Source organism: Prionailurus viverrinus, chromosome F1, assembly GCF_022837055.1.
Source record: "Prionailurus viverrinus isolate Anna chromosome F1, UM_Priviv_1.0, whole genome shotgun sequence".
Taxonomy (NCBI): domain Eukaryota; kingdom Metazoa; phylum Chordata; class Mammalia; order Carnivora; family Felidae; genus Prionailurus; species Prionailurus viverrinus.
This window is the reverse complement of record NC_062577.1, coordinates 65,844,582-65,862,959: the sequence shown is the minus strand read 5'-3', so window position 1 is coordinate 65,862,959 and position 18,378 is coordinate 65,844,582. Positions and strand designations below refer to the sequence as shown.

Below are 18,378 nucleotides of genomic sequence, written 5' to 3'. Positions count from 1 at the left end.
AGAGGAGCGTGAGCTTTTGAACAGTATTTCTACCTAGGAAGGGTGCTTGGAGAGGCCAGTTTCTCTGTTCTCAGTCTGTTCTGGATGACAGACCTGAACTCAGGAGTGCTGTTAGGTTATTCGCTCAAGAAGCATAAAGGAATCTCAAGGTCTGTGTGTAGAACGCTCATCTGAACGTGGGGGAAAGTCTTCAAGTTCACACTGCTGTCACCGTCTCCCGCGCTCGGCGTCACTATGTGCCGTGTGCAAGTTATTCTCCGGGCAGGAAGGGAGACAGAAGACCCACTGCCTATCACAAGTCTGGGAACGCTCAGGCTGCGGGCAAGTGTTTGGGAAGCTGGTGAGGGGGTGTCTTCCTATCCCCCCGGGCACAGACTCGTGGCTGAGATTGACGGGTGATTGATTGTGGACCGATGCTTGTATGTTGGGGTCTTAACTTTTTTGGTGTAGACTGAAAAGAATCTTTGAATACAACGCTGGAAAGGAGCTGCAGGGATCCCTTTGCGACCGTGTCACGGGACGAACAGGCCTTACCGGACTTGATGTTCCCGTCATCTCGGCAGACGCTGTTCCAGCGCGTACACAGAGATGCTGAGTGAACATCCTCGCTGGCGGGCTTTACCTCCTCCTGTTTCTGCCGGATCTTCTCCCAGTTCCGGACCAAGAACACATGATGCTTTAACACAAAATTCCTGTAAGCAAGGAAGGAAGTTCCTTTATTCATTTAATAAGCATTTATTACATGTCTACTCTACATAAGCCACTATTAAGATGATATAAATGAATAATTATCAGCTAATTCAGCTATTATAAAAATAATTATATATGGGGACACATAATTCAGTTTTGCATCCTGGCTTTTTTTTTCCCATATAAAACATTCATATAAGAAAATGTATACATTTTTAAAGTAGGCTTCATGCCCAGTGCGTGCCCAACATGGGGCTTGAACTCATGACACAGAGATCAAGACCTGAGCTGAGATCAAGAGTTGGACGCTTAACCGACTGAACCACCCAGGTGTCCCAAAACATTCCCCTGTATTATTTACAAGCATCTCGCGAAATACCACTGAAAAGCTGCAAAACTTCTACCAATTGCGACAGCCTGACTGGAAGGCAGAGATTTACAAAGTGCGTGCACGAATTCTAAGTGAAGCCGCCAAAATGCAGCATGGGCTCAGGATTCGCTGTTACAGGGAGAACTGGACTGGGAGGTAAAGGCAGGCATTTACAACAGACACACCAGGCAGACTGTGTTAGGTGAAGTGCCTCCACGTAGACCTCAAAGTTTAGACGAGTCAGGTGTATCTTGAAGAGCTTTGTGAAGGCATCAGTAGATGCCTGGGTTCCACGTCTGAAAATTACGGTTTAAGTGGTCTGACGGTGGCCCGGGCGGCACGAATCTCCAAAGTTCCCTGGGCTAATATGCGGCCAAAGCAGAAAACCACCTGACTGGATCATCTCTGTTTTCCTGAGGTTTAAAATTTCTATGACTTTAAGTGATACGGATGAAAGGGGCTAAAATTACAGTAAAGTTATAAACAAGGATGAACTTTCTAAGATACTGGAGCGTACGGTCACAGAAGACGCAGAATACGTCCCAGGACAATTTGAAACCCAGGACGTACATATCTCCTTCGCTTCCTTCTGACACGGACAAACCTCCCCTGAATACAGGGAAGAGCGTAAATGACCCTAAAGACCCTTTTCACTGCTCTATTACTGTATCAACAAAGCAGGGAACCTTGACCTTTTCTGTGCCGAGGTTCCTCTGGCAGGCTGGTGAAGCCCACGTGACCCTTCTCTGAACAAAGTTTTAAAGTATTTAAACATTTTAAATTAATAAGCAGTTTTTAATTTGTAACACACAGGATTAAACGGAAACCAAATAGTCAGTTTTCAGAATATTAAAAAACCCCTGAAATTGTGATACAGAAATAAACGTTCCTTTTTCCCCACACGACAAGATCCAGTGGTAGGTTTCACCGGCACAGCAACCTCGAGGGAGAGAGCACGTAAACGACACTTTGACATGTCCGTGACAACTGTGACAAGCGGTGAAAATGTGAACGTTGAGTTGTGGAAGCTGCGACTACTACACGCACTGTTTGCCTACCATCATATTTGACGGAAATGCTAAATTTCAGTTAGAAATTCGGAAAAATAGAGACAATTCCCGCCCCCCCCCCCCCCCCCCCCCCACCCAAATTTATATATCCTGACTCCCGGCTGGAGACCTCGTGCACAAAAGAAATGATTTAACCACACAGATGTTTCTTAATTTTCTAAATCGACAAGCAAATCACACAAAGGTAAGAAAAGCTCCTTTTTACCTTTCTCGATTAGACATCGGCTTCATTTGTAACTGGGGGGTCAACCTTGTGGGAGCGTTGATGTTTTCACTGGGCTCTTCGGAGAGGTGGCCTCTCTGAAAGTGGATCAGATGCGGGAAGGGAAGGACCGATGAGAAATCCCCTCGCAGAATGTTAGAGCCGCTGTAAGAGGCTGCCCCTCTGCCGGCCCCTCTTCCCGCCAGTAAGCGCCTCTAAGCGGTTGTTCGGGGAAAGCCAGGAGATCATGACTCACCCTTTTCTTCAGCTTGTGCTTAGACTTCCTCTTCTCCTTTGACCGTCCAGATTTCTTGTGAGTGGCCACAGGCTGGCTGCTTTTGCTGCTGGTGAGCCCGTTCATGCGCTGACTCTTGCCCCCGATGATCCCTCGACACTTCTCAAAGCCACACTTGCACAGTTGCTTTGAAAGGAAAGAGAAGAGAACTCTTGGCTGCCAGTTCACTTACAAGTTCAAACAGAAGTCCCGAGCACCTGGGCACCCAACAGTGTGAATCAGGACATTTCCATACAGAGGAAAATAACTGAGGAGAAACTTAGTGTGTTTCCACGGAAAGGAAAGATTAAAATTTGGGAAAACTTCTTCACTAGGCAAGTTAAGAACTGACCGAGGACCAAACACGACCGGGCAGTCTCTTTCTAGTTCTGAGACCAGGGAGAGCCGGCAAGGGGGTCGGTGAGTGGGGTGAGAACCACCGTCTCCAATTCACTTCACAGCGGCCGTACGTCAATGCCGTCTACAGAAGGCGGTGTTGGGGACGGCGCTGTGAGGACGCTCAACCTCCCTCTTGATGGACTCGTGATGCTCACCTGCTTTTCAACGTTAAAGGAATGGAAGTTGTAATCGTAGGTGAGCTCGGTACCAGCTGGCATGTCTTTAAGAGCATACAGTCCGATCCGGTACACTCCATTGACAGACCTAGAGAAAAGGACAGGGTTAAAGGCAGAGAGCCTTTGTTTTCTTTTTTAGAGTTTATTTCTTTATTTTGAGAGAAAGACAGCGGAGTGGGGGAGAGGCAGAGAGAGAGAAGCCCAAGCGGGCTCTGCTGGGTCAGCGCAGAGCCTACTGTGGGGGCTCGAACCCCACAAAGCTGCAAGATCATGACCTGAGCCGGAACCAGGAGTTGGGACACTTAACGGACTGAGCCACCCAGGTGCCCCTGAAGGTAGAGATTCTTAATACCTTGCCTAAACCCTAGAAAAACGGGTATGCTGATTTCAAATGTGCCTTTGTTTCTGTGTCCAATTACCCAGGTTTCCTGGCCAGACTCTGCAGTATAATATCTCGCTTCCATTCTGTCCAGCCTGTGTAACACTGCCAGATTAATAGTCCTCAGTCAGCTTTCTGGAAAACACGGACCATGCTGTCAGTGAGAATAGGTCTTAACGTTTCCTGCTTGATATTCAAAGTCCCTCTAAAACGTGGTGTAGGTCTACTTATTAAGTAAATTATTTCTTACGGTTAATCTGTAAAACTTCTAGTTCCTACTGATCTCCAGCTTTCTCGCCTGTACAGGAGTCGCTCTTTGGTTCTATTCTATGTAACTTACTAATGATCTACCACGTACTATTCTAGATGCTTTATGTAATAATCATAGCTATCACGAGAGTGATTGTTAAATTAATTACAACATCTTGCTGTACTTATTTAATCCTCCCAACAACAGTATTAAAAACGCACTATTATTAGGGGTGCCTGGGTGGCTCAGTCAGTGGGGCGTCTGACTTCAGCTCAGGTCATGGTCTCACGGTTCATGAGTTCGAGCCCTGCGTCTGGCTCTGTGCTGACAACTCGGAGCCTGGAGCCTGGTTCCGATTCTGTGTCTCCCTCTCTCTCTGCCCCTTCCCCACTCACGCTCTGTCTCTGTCTCTCTCAAAACTAAATAAACATTAAAAAAAATTTTTTTTAAAAGACACTATTATTAGACAGTATTATGGCCCCCATTTTCTAAATGAGGAAGCTGAGGCAGAGAGGTTAAGTAACCTATCAGAAGTCACACAGCTAATAACCGAGGGAATCGAATTTATTTATTTATTTATTTATATTTATTTATTTATTTGAACACAAACAGGGGAGGATCAGAGACACACAGGGAGAGAGAGAATCCCAAGCAGGCTCTGCACTGTCAATGTGGAGCCAGATGCGGGGCTCAAACTCACAAACCTCGAGATCTTGACCTGAGCTGAAGTTGGATGCTTAACCAACTGGTCACCCAGGTATCCCGAAAGTTCATTTTTAAATTTTTATTATTTTCAAAAATAATTTTTTTAATGTTTATTTTTGAGAGAGAGAGACAGATGCACAGAGTGTGAGCAGGGGAGGGACAGAGAGACAGGGAGACATAGAATCTGAAGCAGACTCCAGGCTCTGAGCTGTCAGCACAGAGCCCGATGTGAGGCTCGAACTCATGAACTTCGAGATTATAATCTGAGCTGAAATCGGATGCTTAACTGACTGAGCGACCCAGGCACCCCCAAAATTTTTTAAAAAGTAATTTCTATACCGGACATGGGACTTGAACTCACAACCCCAAGATCAACACGCACATGTGCAGGCTCTTCTGACTGAGCCAGCCAGATGCCCCTATAAATACTGCTGAATTTTATCAAATGTTTTTTCTGTTGCTCCTGTTGGGATGATACATGATTTTTTGCCTTTATTCTGTTAATGTAGTTAAGTTACACTGATTGTGAATGTTCAACCAGCCAACCAACCTCTCATTCCTGGAGTAAACCCCACACAGTCGTGATGTATTAACCTTCTTATATACTGCTAGAGCTGATTTGCTAAAATTTTATTTTTTTTGCTAACATTTAAATCAGGATTTTTGTGTCTGTGTTCATGGGAGATACTGGCCTATATTTTTTCTCTTTTAACATTGTTGTTAGGTTTTGGATGAAGGTTATACTAGCCTTATGAAATACAAGAGTTTATAGGATATCGGTAGTAGAGACATTATTTCTTCTTTAAGAATATGTAAGAATCAGGGGCACCTTGGTGGCTTGGTCGGTTAAGCATCCGACTTTGGTCCAGGTCATGATCTCATGGTCCGTGAACTCAAGCCCCGCGTCAGGCTCTGTGCTGGCAGCCCTGAGCCTGGAGCCTGCTTCAGATTCTGTGTCTCCCTCTTTCTCTCTGCCCCTCCCCCACTTGTGCTCTGTCTCTAGCTCTCAAAAATAAATAAATGTTTAAAAAAAAAAGAATATATAAGAATCATCAATGAAGATATTTGAGCCTGAAGCTCTTTTGTCAGCAACTGTTAATTATATACCCAATTTCTCATAGACATTCAGACTTTTTATCTATTCTGGTGTCGTTTTTGGTAAGGTGTGCTTTTTCAAGGAATTTGTTCATTTAACTTTCCCAATAGAAAAAAACTGTTCAGGAAAATGGATAAACTGTGGTATACTTATATATATAGGAACATTAGCCCAGAATAAAAATCAACAGAACACTGATGTACTGAACACAGGTACACTGTAAAAACACTATTCTAACTGAAAGAAGCCAGACACAGACTACATACATATGCAGTTCCACAACAGGCTCTAGGCAAGATGAATCTGGTGACAGAAACCACATCACTGTTTGCCTCTGAGATGGCGAGATTCTGAGGAGGTAGAAAGGAACTTTCTGAAACAATGGAAATGTTCTATATGTCGGTAAGGATGTGGCTTGTGTGGGTGTCCACGTCTGTAAAAACAGGTGGTGATTTACGTTTAAGATCTGTGTCTCGGTGGCGCCTGGGTGGCTCAGTCGGTTAAGTGTCAGACTTCAGCCCAAATCATGATTTCATGGCTCATGGTGTCGAGCCCCATGTCAGGTTCTGTGCTGACAGCTCAGAGCCTGGAGCCTGCTTCAGATTCTGTGTCTCCCTCTCTCTCTGGCCCTACCCCACTCACACTCTCTGAAAAATAAATACTAAGAAAAAAATCTGTCTCTACGTAATATGTAAACTTAAAAATTTACAAAAATAGAAAGCTGTTGAAACTATCATCTTTTAAAAAGTTGTGTTGAAACACACGTAAGATAAACAGTGGTGTTAAGTACATCCACATTGTTGTAGAGCCATCACCACTAACCACGCTCACGGCTCTTTTCGTCTTGTAAAACTGGGACACCCCACGTGTAACAACCTGCTACCCTCCCACCGCTCACCACTATTCCACCATCTGCGATGCTGACGAATCTGAGCGCCTCATGCGGGTGGAATTGTACAGTGTTTGTCTTTTGTGCCTGGCTTTTTTAACTCGGCATAATGACATCAAGGTCCATATCCACGATGTAGGATATTGTGCGTTTTCCTTCCTTTGTAAAGCTGAATGATAATTCCATCATACGTATGCACCACATTTTGCTGGCCCAGCATCCCCCGAGGGACACTTGGGTTGCTTCCACAGTTTAGCGCCTATGAACAATGCTGCTGTGGATACGAAGGTGCAGACACATCTTCCAAACACGGCTTCCAATCCTGCGTAAACAGCCGGAGGTGGAACTGCTGGGCCATAGGGTAATTCTGTTTTTAATTGTTTGAGTTTCCCCAAGTGGAAATACTACTTATCTCCCCACAGGCTGCGAAAGGATACCAACTGATCTACATTCTCATCAACGCTTGTTTTCTGTTATTCTGACGCAGCCACACGATAGGCGTCAGGTGGCGCTCTTAAGGATTAGTGCTCTCGGACACCTTTTCCTATGCTTATCGACCATTTGTTTCTTTTCTTTGGAGGAATGTCTCTTCAAGTCCTTTGCCTTTTTTTTAATTATTATTTTTTAAGTTAGTTTACTCATTTTGAGAGAGAGAGCGAGAGAGAGAGAGAGAGAGAGAGAGAGGGAGAGAGAGAGAGTGCGAGAGCGCGCTCTAGCGCCCGCGAGCAGGCATGAGCAAGGGAGGGGCAGAGAGAAGGCCGGAGAGACGATCCGAAGCAGGGTCCATACTGTCAGTGCTGTCAGCATGGAGCCTGGTGCAGGGCTCAAACTCACAACCGTGAGCCTGACCTGAGCAGAAATCAAGAGGTGGACGCTTAACCGACTGAGCCACCTAGGCGCCCCTGCCCATTTTTGAATCAGGATGTTTATCTTCTCCCATTTTGTGGGTTGCCGCTTTACTCTGTGTCTTTTGATGCACAAATTTAAAAATTTTCATGAAATCCAATTTGTCTATTTTCACTGGTTACCTGTGTGAGCTTCTATCCTGTTTTTAAATATATTTGTTTAATGTTTGTTTATTTTTGAGAGAGAGAGAGACAGTGTGAGTGGGGGAGGAGCAGAGAGAGAGGGAGACACAGAATCCAAAGCAGGCTCCAGGCTCTGAGCTGTCAGCACAGAGCCCGATGAGGGGCTCGAACTCACAAACCGCGAGATCATGGCCCAAGCTGAAGTCAGAGGCTTAGCGACTGAGCCACCCAGGCGCCCCATGCCTCAAGTTTTCTTCTAGAAGTTTGGTCGTCTTAGGTCTTAGTTTAGGGCCTTGATGTATTTAATTTTTGTATATGGTGTTAGGTAAGGGTCCAGCTTCATTTTTTTGCATATGGATATCCAGTTTTCCCACTTTTTCCACTGAATGATTTTGGCACACCTGTCAAAACTCTTTTGACTGTGTATGTGAGAGACTATTTCTGAGTTCTCTTTTCTCTTTCATGGGTCTATTGGTCTGTCCTTAGGCCAATAAAATGCTGCTTTGATGACTGTAACTTTGAGGTTAAGTTTTGAAATCAGGAAGTGTGAAGTCCTTCAAGTTTTGTCCTTTTAAAGAATGGTTTGGTTGTTCAGGTCTCAAGATTCCATGTGAATTTTAGGATGGGTTTTTCTATTTCTGTAAAAAAAAAGTCATAGGGGTTTTGATGGGGTTGTACTGAATCTGTAGATGGCTTTGGGTAATACCGGTATTTTAACAATATTAAGTCTTATGTGTTTCCATTAATTATGTCTTTTAAAAAAGTTGCTGTTTTTTTTAAGCTTTTTTTGGAGAGAGGGGAAGGGGAGGGAGGAACAGAGAGAGAGGGAGACACAGAATCCGAAGCAGGCTCCAGGCTTTGAGGTGTCAGCACAGAGCCGACGCAGGGCTCGAACCCATGAACTGTGAGATCATGACCTGAGCTGAAGTCAGATGCTTAACCGACTGAGCCACCCAGGCGCCTCAATTTATGTCTTCTTCAATTTTCTTTCAGCAATGTTTTATAGTTTTTTCATGGTACAATTCTTTCACCTCATTGGTTAATTCCTAAGTATTTTATTCTTTTTACGTGCTATTGTAAATGAAATTGTTTTTGTAATTTCCTTTGCAGATTCACTGTGTATGGAAATGTACCTGATTTTTGTGTGTTGACTTTGTACTGTTATTTTGCTGAATTTGTTTATGAGATCTAACAGCTTCTTTGTGAAGCCTTTAGTATTTTCTACATAAGATCATATCATATGCAAATAAAGTTAAATTTACATCTTCCTTTCTGACTCGAATGTCTTTTCTCTCTTTCTTGTCTAATTGTTCTGGCTAGAACTTCAAAACTGTGTTCAACAGAAGCGCAGAAGCCAAGCACCCTCATGTCGCTCGTGACTTTATGAGGGATACGTTCCAAGACCCCCAGTGGATATCTCAAACTGTGGACAGCACCAAACCCTAGGGGGGGTGGGAGGGAGGGGAAAGTGGGTGATGGGCATGGAGGAGGGCACCTGTTGGGATGAGCACTGGGTGTTGTATGGAAACCAATTTGACAATAAATTTCATATTTAAAAAAAAAACAAAACAAAACCCAAACCCTAAATATACTATGTCTTTTCTTAAACATATATACCTATGATAAAACTCAACTTATAGATTAGCACAGTAAAAGATTAATAACAAATAAGTAATAATAAAATACAATTATAGCAATATACTGTAATGAAAGTTAACTGAATGTGGTCTCTTTCTCCCTCTGTCTTATTTTATTCTTCCTTTCCTTGTGATGATGTGAGATGATGAAATGCTTACGTGATGAGATAAAGTGAAGTGGATGATGGAGGCGTTGTGACATAGTGTTAGGTTACTACTGACCTTCTGACCATATGTCAGAGGGAGGGTCATCCGCATCTAGACCAAGGCTGACCACCGGTAACTGACACTAAGCAAAGTGAAACTGCGGATAAGGAGGGACTACTGTATTTTGTTCAGGTAGTTTTCTTCTATGCCTATTTTATTTTTTAAAAAAATGTTTATTTTGAGAGAGTGCAAGCAGGGGAAGGGCACAGAGCAAGGTAGCGAGAGAATCCCATGCAGGCTCCACGCTGTCAGTGAAGAGCCTGACGTGGGGTTTGAAGCCACAAACCGTGAGATCATGACCTGAGCTGAAATCGAGAGACGGAGGCTTAACTGACTGAGCCGTCCAGGCGCCCTTTTAGTGCTTTTATTATTACGGGGTGTTGAATTCTGTCAAATGCTTTTTTTGCATCAATTGAAAGGATTTTTTTTCTCCTTTCATTTTATTGATGTGGCCTATCACACTTTCTCTTACGTTGAACTCTTATGATTCTCTTATGTTGAACCATTCTTGCATTCCAAGAATAGATCCCACTTGGTCAGGGCATACGATCCTTTTAATATGCTGCTAAATCCTGCTTGCCAGCATTTTGTTGAGGACTCGTGCATCAATGTTCACAAAGCATACTGGCTTGGTTTGTAGTTTTCTTTTGGGGTCTTTGTCTGGCTTTGGTATCAGGACTATGCTGGCCTCACAGAGTGAGTTAGGAAGTGTTTCCTTCTCTTCAATTTTTTGGAAAAGTTTGAGGATTGGCATTAGTCTGGAAGAATTCATCAGTGAAACCATCAGTTCTAGGGCTTTTCTTTGTTGAGAGATTTTTGATTACGGATTTGATTACGCATAACGTTACGGATTACCAGTTACAGGTTTATTCAGATTTTTTTGTCTCTTCATGATTTTAGTCTTGGTAGGTTTTGTGTTTCAAGAAATCTGTCCATTTCAATGAGGTAATCCAATTTTTTGGCATACAACTGTTCATAGCGTTCTCTTACAATCCTTAGTATCTCTGTAGACTTGGTGGTGACCCCACTTCCATTTCTGAATTTCGTGAGTCCTCTTTTATTCTGAGTCCATCCAGCAAACGCTTGTTGACTTTATCTTTTTGAAGAACCAATTTTGGGTTTTACTGATTTTCCTTTCTGTTTTTCCTATACTCTATTTCTCTCTACTCTGATGTTCATGATTTCCTTCCTTCTGCTAGCTTTGGGTTTAGTTTGTTCTTTTTCTCGTTCCTTAAGTGGTAAAGTTGGGTTGTTGACGCGAGATCTTTTTTATTTGTAATGTGAACATTTATGCCTACAAACTTTCCACTCAGCATTGCCTCTGCCGTGTCCTGTAAGTTTAGGTGTGCCATGTTATTTTAATTCATCTCCAAGTACAGTGAAACCTTGGTTTGCAAGCATAATTTGTTCTGGAAACATGCTTGCAATCCAAAGCACTCACGCATCAAGCGAATTTCCAGAACCATTGGCTCAGCGGGGATCATGTGACACTGGGCATCGCGTACTACTCGTATCGCAAGACGTCGCTTGTTTATCAAGATAAAGTGCATTAGAAACGTTTACTCATCAGGGTGACTGGGCGGCCTGGTTGGTTAAGTGTCCAACTTCGGCTCAGGTCACGATCTCAGTTTGTGGGTTCAAGCCCAGTGTCGGGCTCTCTGCTCTCAGCACAGAGCCCACCTCAGATCCTCTGTCCCCCTCATGCTCTCGAAAATAAACATTAAAAAAAATCTGCGCATCCTGTGGACCACTCGCAGATTTGCAATCCAAGGTTTTACTGTACTTTCTTTCTTCCTTCCATCTTTCTAACAGAGAGGGTGGGGGGAGACACCCACGCAGAGGAAGAGAGAGAGGGAGACACAGAATCTTAAGCAGTCTGCACGCCCACTGCAGAGCTGGCGGGAGAGGGAGGGGCTCGCTCTTACGCCCCTGAGATCATGACCTGAGCTGAAACCAAGCAAGACCCTTAACCAATTAAGCCACCCCGGCGTCCCAGGTGTGTAAATCTTTGTAACGGTTTTATCTTCTTGTTGTACAAAATCTTTTATTAGTACACAATGTGTTTCTCTGTCTCTTGTAACCATTTTTGGTTTCAAGTCCATTTTGTGTAGCTGCTGTTGCGCTGTTTGGGTTACTATTTGTATGAAATACCTTTTTTGATCTTTTCACGTCCAGCCTGTTTGTTTTTGGATCTAAAGTTGAGTCTCCTGTAGACAGCATGTAGTTGGATCATGTGTTACCTATTCTGATCGTTTTTAAACTGAGAAAAAACTGACACACGTATTAGTGTCAGGTGTACAACATGATTCAGTAAAGGTACATATTGCAAACTGATCACCACAGTAATTCTATTTAACATCCATCCCCACACTCAATTACAAAGTGTTTTCTTGTGTTCAAGCTCTATCCTGTTAGCAAGCTTCCATTAATCCATCAGTGAATACTGGGGTTATTTCAATGTCTCTACTATGTAAACAAGGCTCCTATGAACGTGGGCGTGCAAGTATCTTTTTGAGTCTGTGTTTTTGTTTCCTTCGGATAAGTACCCAGAAGTGGAATGTGGGATCATATGGTAGTTCTATTTTTAATTTATTTTTTCTTAAGCAGGCTCCATGTCCAACGTGGGGCTAGAATTCATGGCCCCGAGATCAAGAGTCACATGCTGTGTACCAACTGAACCAGCCAGGCAGCCCGATTTTTAATTTTTTGAGAAAAGTTTATACTGTTTTTTTTTTTTTTTAAGGTTTTATTTATTTTGAGAGAGAGGGAGGGGCAGAGAGCGAGGGAAAGAGAGAGAGTCCCAGGCAAGGCTCCATGCTGCCAACACAGGGCTCGATGAGGTGGGGCTCGAGCCCACAAAATGTGAGACCATGACCTGAGCTGAGATCAAGAGCTGGACACTTACCCTGAGCCACCCAGGCGCCCACCATACTGTTTTCCACAGTGGCTGGGCCAACTCACATTCCCGCCTACAGTGCACGAGGGTCACTTTAGTCCTCCTCCTCACCAACACTTGCTATTTCTTGTCTTTTTCACGATGGCTGTTCTAACAGGCACGAGGTGCTATCTCCTCGTGGTTCTGATTTGCATTTCCCTGATGATTAAGGATGTTGAGCCCCTTTTTCATGCACCTGTTGGACATCTGCATGTCTTCTTTGGAAAGATGTCCATTCAGACCATTTGCCCTTTTTCAACTGGACTGCTTCGTTGCTACCGAGGTGTAAGAGTTCTTTGTATGTATTTTAGGTATTAACCACCTACCAAATATATGAATTGCGCTACTTTCCCCCACTCTGTGGGGTGCTTTATTTTGTTGATGGTTTCCTTCGTATAGAGTTCGTTGTGGTCCCACTTGCTCATTTCTGCTTTTGTTGCCCTTTGCTTCTGGTGTCAAACCCAAAAAGTCCTCCCTGAGACTGATGTCAAGGAGTTCATCCCCTGATTACTTCTGGGAATTTTATAGTTTCAGGTATTACCTTTAAGTTCTCAAGACATCCCGACTGGACTTTTGTGTATGGTGTAAGACAGGCATCCAGTTTCATTCTTTCATATGTGGCTGTCCAGTTTTCCCAACACAACTTACTGAACAGACCGCCCGCTCCCTACCTTGGCCTTAAATTGGTCACACGAATGCAGCTTTATCTCTGAGCGCTCTGTTGTACTACATCCATTTCTATCTGTTTTATGCCAATACCATACTCTCTTGATTATTAGAGCATTGTAACAGTTGGGCATCATGAAGTGGGAAGCCTCCAGCCTTATTCTTCTTTCTCGATTCGTTTCACTATTTGGGGTATTGGGATTCTTTGTTCTATTTCCCCGAAATTTGCCATTGAAGCTTTGATTTTTATTGCACTGAGTTTGTAGACTGCTTTTGGCAGTGTGGACATTTTAACATTAATTCTTCCATTCCATGAGCATATGATATCGTCCATTTATTTGTGCCTTCTTCAATTTTTTCATTACTGAATCATTAAGGGTTTCAGTGTACGTGCTTTTTACTTCCTTGGTTGAATTTACTCTTAGGTATTTCATTTTTTATGCCACTGTTGAAAATGGGAGGATCGTTTTCTTAATTTCTCTGATAGGTCATTATTAGAGTATGGAAATTCAACTGAATTGCATATTTTGATTCTGAATTCTGCAACTTAAGCTTCATCGATCAGTTCTAACACTTTTTTCAGGTTTTCTGTATACAACGTCACGTCATCTACAGATGGAGACAGTTCTACTTCTTCCTTCCCAATTTGTATGTATTTTCTTTCTTTTTCTTGCCTAAGCGCTCTGGCTAGTACTTCCAGTACTATGTTGAATAAAAGTGATGAGTGTTTTCTGACCTGTTTTTGTTTGATGTTTGTTTATTTTTGAGGTGGGGGCGCAGAGAGAGGGAGGGAGACAGTGGACCTGAAGTGGGCTCTGAGCTGACAGCAGAGAGAGTGATGTGGGGCTCAAACTCACGAACCGTGAAATCACGACCTGACCCAAAGTCAGATGCTTAACCAACGGAGCCACCCAAGCACCCTGAGTGTTTTCTGATCTTAAGAGTAAAAGCTTTCTGACTTTCACCACTGAGTATGATATTAGCCGTGGGCTTGCTGTATGTGGCCTTTATTATGTTGACGTATGTTCTCTCATGCCCACTCTGTTCAAAGAGGGAGGCACAGAATCCGAAGCAGGCTCCAGGCTCTGAGCTGTCAGCACAGAGCCCGATGTGGGGCTGGAACTCATGAGCTGTGAGATCATGACCTGAGCCGAAGTCAGATGGTTAACCAACGGCCACCCAGGTGCCCCTCATCCCCACTTTGTTTAAAGTTTTAATCATAAATGGATGTTGAATTCCACTCTGTCACTTGATTGGAGAGTGTAAGCCATCTGCTTTTTTTTTTTTCTTTAAGGTTTTAAGTAATCTCTATACCCAACATGAGGCTCAAACCCACAACTCTGAAATGAAGAGTTGTATACTCCACCAGGTGCCCCAGGCCTCCAAAATTTCTGATAAGAAACCTGCATATCATCTCACTGAGGACCCCTTTTATGTGATGATGTGCTTGTCTAATGCTGCTTTCATGATGTGCTCTTTATCTTTTCAAAGTCTGATTATGTTTCTTGCTGTGAGTCTCTTTTAAGTTCTTCTTACTTGGAGCTCGGTGAGCTTTGTGGTTGTCTGTGTTCATGCCCTCCATCAAATGTAGGAAGTTTACAAGCATTATTTTTTTCAAATATTCTCTCCGCCTCTTTCTCTTTGCTACTTCTGGGACACCCACGATGCACAGGTTGGTCTGCTGGATGGTGTCCTAGAGGTCGCCTAGGGTCTGTTCTCTTTCCTTCTATCTTTTCTCTTTCTGTTCTTCAGGCTTGGAGAATTTCCATTGTCATATCTTGAAGTTCACGGATTCTTTCTTTAGTCTGCTCAAATCTGCCTTTGAATCCCTCTAGTGGATTTTTCATTTCAATTATGGTCCTTTAGGCTTTCTATCTCTTTGGTATTTCCATTTTGTTCACACATCATTTTCACAAATTTGTCCACGTCATCCCTTAGTTCTTTGAGCATCTTTGGGCATTTGTTTTGAGGTCATTGTCTAATGTATTCTCAATTGAGTCTTTTTTAGGGAAAAATTATTTTGAATTATTTTTTTCCTTCGAATGGGCCACGGTTTTCTGTTTCTTTGTATTCCTTGTGATTTTTCCTTGAACACTGCAAGTTTGAACGTAATAATGTGGTACATCTGGAAATAAGATTCTCCCTCCTTTCCCAGTGTTTACATATCCTAGCCTTTAATTTCTAGCTCCCAAGCGGAAGAAAAGTGAAAAATGAAGGGGAAGAAAATAGGGCCCTTCAAGTCTCTCAGTAGTCACTTCAGGTGGAGGAAGAGGGGCTTACGGCAATGGTGGAGGACAGGGATCCCCGGTGTTTGGAGGACAGGGTCCTCTTTACCCAGCCTGGCTTCTGCCATCTGTCAGCAAGCTGTTCCCAGCAATGCCTACGTAGCCGCCTGCTGTGTGGCTGGGGGTAGAGGATGGGTGGTTGCTACTGTTCTAAGTTGAAATTGACCAAAAGGAACCACAGCGTGCCATCTCAGCCTTCCCCTAGTAGCTGCAAGCTTTCAACAGGCTCCAGAGTTCCAAAATTATTACGTTAGACATACTCTGCCCGTGTAATTATCTAAGAGGTAATTTTTTTCCTTTTCAGTTAGATTCTAGTCTATTTTACTAATTTTTGTTTCTCACTGTGACAAATCCAGTGGGCTTGTAATAAATATGCTGAGCAAACTCACAGGAGAACCATGTGACACAGCGCCCGGCACACAGTGAGCAGTCAGTGTGTGTCGGGTATTACCGTTGTAGCATCGTATGTACTGTTGTGGTTTCCTGGGGGTAGTTAGGTTGAAGTGAGGAAACAGCGGCCGCTTACTCTCTGCCGGGAGGAGATGGTGTAACGGGATCGCCGCAGGTCTCGTGCCGGCTGACCCACACTGCGGCAAGATCCCTCTAGTGACGCCCTCGTGTCTCCCGCGCTGCTGGACTCGTGGCTTCACCAGCCCCTGCTTTCTTACCATTTCTGCATCTCACAGTTGGGATCGCAGCTGTGGTTGATGAATCGGGCCTCATTCCCCATGCGGTAACTGTCGATCACCATCCCGCTATCCAGGTTCAGGCAGTAGTGGTCGCTGTGATTATGATACTGCTCAATCATCCTGTTCCTGAAGAGGAGAGGAAGAATCGAAAGCCAATTAATGATGAAGTTGAAAGTAAATTGTAAATCTCCCATTTTCCATTCTCATCTGGTCTCTCTGCCATTTTCCTGGGGTGTCCCCACTAATCACTGTACCTGAACTCTTGCTCGCTGACAACCTCCCCCAGGTACTCGATGATGAACTGCCCGGCTTTTAGGGGTTCTTTGGTTCGGATTCCCCAACCTTTTTCCTCAGCTCGAAATCGTTCTAGACACTGCACCCACTCATGCCTCTGTATCCTCTGGTTACAGCACTGCTCACCACAGGGACAAGTGTTGGGGGAACATTCAGCAAAGATCATTCTAGAAAGAAGAGAGAGAACTGCATGTCAAATAATATTACATATGCCTTCAGGGACCCATTTTTCTTTTATAGAACTCTTAAAAGGAATACACGAAATTTTTAATTTTAACAAGGTTGGATTGGTTAACAAGGTACTAACACATAACTCCAAAACTTAATAATAATGAAAACTACCAAGTCAAGTTATAAACACCGGATGGATTAAACTAACTGTCCACTAAGCATCCTGGGTAAACACAGTATCATATTTAGCTCTGTACTAAGAATAAAACCACAGACCATAGAGGAATTAATAATTTCCAGATTACATAGCATTTTTGTTTTGAAGCAGCTCATGGGTATGTACAGATTTTGTTTTCTTTTTAAATTGTGGCAAAATCACACCTAAACTGCACACTGTAAATATTTTTAAGCGTACAGTTCAGTACATTTGCATTGTCGTTGTTTTATAAGAATTTTATATTTTGTTAGTGTAAATGACATTCCCGTACTGGAAATAACATTTCCAGTCTATATACTAGCTGAACCTATAACCACTAGTGAATTAACAAGCCGAAATTTCTCAACACAGTAGACAAAGTTGTTGTGTACCTGTCTTCTCACTGCTTTTCGCTTTTACAGTTCTAGATCTTTCACAGAAGTGATTTAGTTTTGGTATAGGGTTTGAAATCCCGGTGAGACTACTGAACAGGATTAAAACAAGGGATGATTAAGAATATAATGGTAGATCGAAATATCACATATTTTATATAATGTACACACACACACACACACACACACACACCCCTTACAAATCTCGTAAAAAAAAAAAAACATGTAACATTTTATAATCTGTCACAGTCTTTCTTCAAATAAACATTACCCCCATCTAAAATTTTTTTTTTTCCAACGTTTATTTATTTTTGGGACAGAGAGAGAGCATGAACAGGGGAGGGGCAGAGAGAGAGGGAGACACAGAATCGGAAACAGGCTCCAGGCTCTGAGCCATCAGCCCAGAGCCCGACGCGGGGCTTGAACTCACAGACCGCGAGATCGTGACCTGGCTGAAGTCAGACGCTTAACCAACTGCGCCACCCAGGCGCCCCCATTACCCCCATCTAAAGAGCAAAGAGAGCACAGTGTTGTCACAGAAATGAGCAGTTAAGAGTACCCACTGGGCTGGTCCTCAAGGTCTGACCATCAGCTTAGCCTGTGAAAGGCACTGGCTTATTGTCAAATTCACCACCTTTATGCTTTCTTCTGATGAATTCTTCGCTGCATGAATACTACTAAACACCCCTCCTGAAAATGCCTCCTTGATTTTATGTGCCTTCTTGATTGCTCACAAACCAAGGTTTTACCATATTTACTAGGGAAAATGTTACTGAGGTTATAAACAATGTTGGACACGTTCTTGACTATTTACTTGAACTGATGATAAAAACCCATTACTTGCTTTTAAAAATAGTCCTGAAACACCTGGGTGGCTCAGTTAGTTAAACTTCGGCTCAGGTCACGATCACAGCTCGTGAGTTCGATCCCCATGTCAGGCTCTGTGCTCACAGCTCGGAGCCTGGAGCCTGCTTCGGATTCTGTCTCCCTCTCCCTGCCCCTCCCCCACTCATGCGCTCGCGCGCGCTCTCTCTCTCTCTCTCTCTCTCTCTCAAATAAATAAAAACATTAAAAAATAAATAAATAAAAATAAAAAGTCCTGAATCTAGTTTTCTGTGGATATATGAACCTTAACATAGACACAAAATTGAATCTTAAAGATCCTTTGAGATTTCCCCTGAAATATTTACAAAACCGAGAACCCAAAGACAGGAAAGACATTTTAGGTTGCTCCATTTAAGTAAATCTTTATGTGGGTTACTTTTAAATATATAAGGAAGCACCCACCGAATACTATATTTTAATTTTTATTAAATACAGAATAAATAAATAAATACATTTGTATTTAAATGTATGCGTTTATCACATTATTCATTAG

General features: G+C 43.1%; 1 protein-coding gene across 7 annotated transcripts in view; it reads right to left on the bottom strand.

The window, feature by feature from the left end:
- ASH1L (ASH1 like histone lysine methyltransferase) overlaps positions 1 to 18,378 on the bottom strand; it is a 197,625-nt gene that overhangs the window by 15,752 nt on the left and 163,495 nt on the right. For all 7 annotated transcript variants that reach the window (XR_007148040.1, XM_047839911.1, XM_047839909.1 and 4 more), the window contains 6 exons: positions 16,202 to 16,408; positions 15,927 to 16,073; positions 3,161 to 3,269; positions 2,589 to 2,753; positions 2,336 to 2,430; positions 535 to 692 (listed from right to left, as the gene is read on the bottom strand). Coding sequence is in view for 6 of the 7 variants with exons in the window: in XM_047839911.1 (XP_047695867.1) it covers positions 535 to 692; positions 2,336 to 2,430; positions 2,589 to 2,753; positions 3,161 to 3,269; positions 15,927 to 16,073; positions 16,202 to 16,408 (881 nt within the window). In the remaining variant the exon portion in view is untranslated. The remainder of the gene's footprint in view (positions 1 to 534; positions 693 to 2,335; positions 2,431 to 2,588; positions 2,754 to 3,160; positions 3,270 to 15,926; positions 16,074 to 16,201; positions 16,409 to 18,378) is intronic.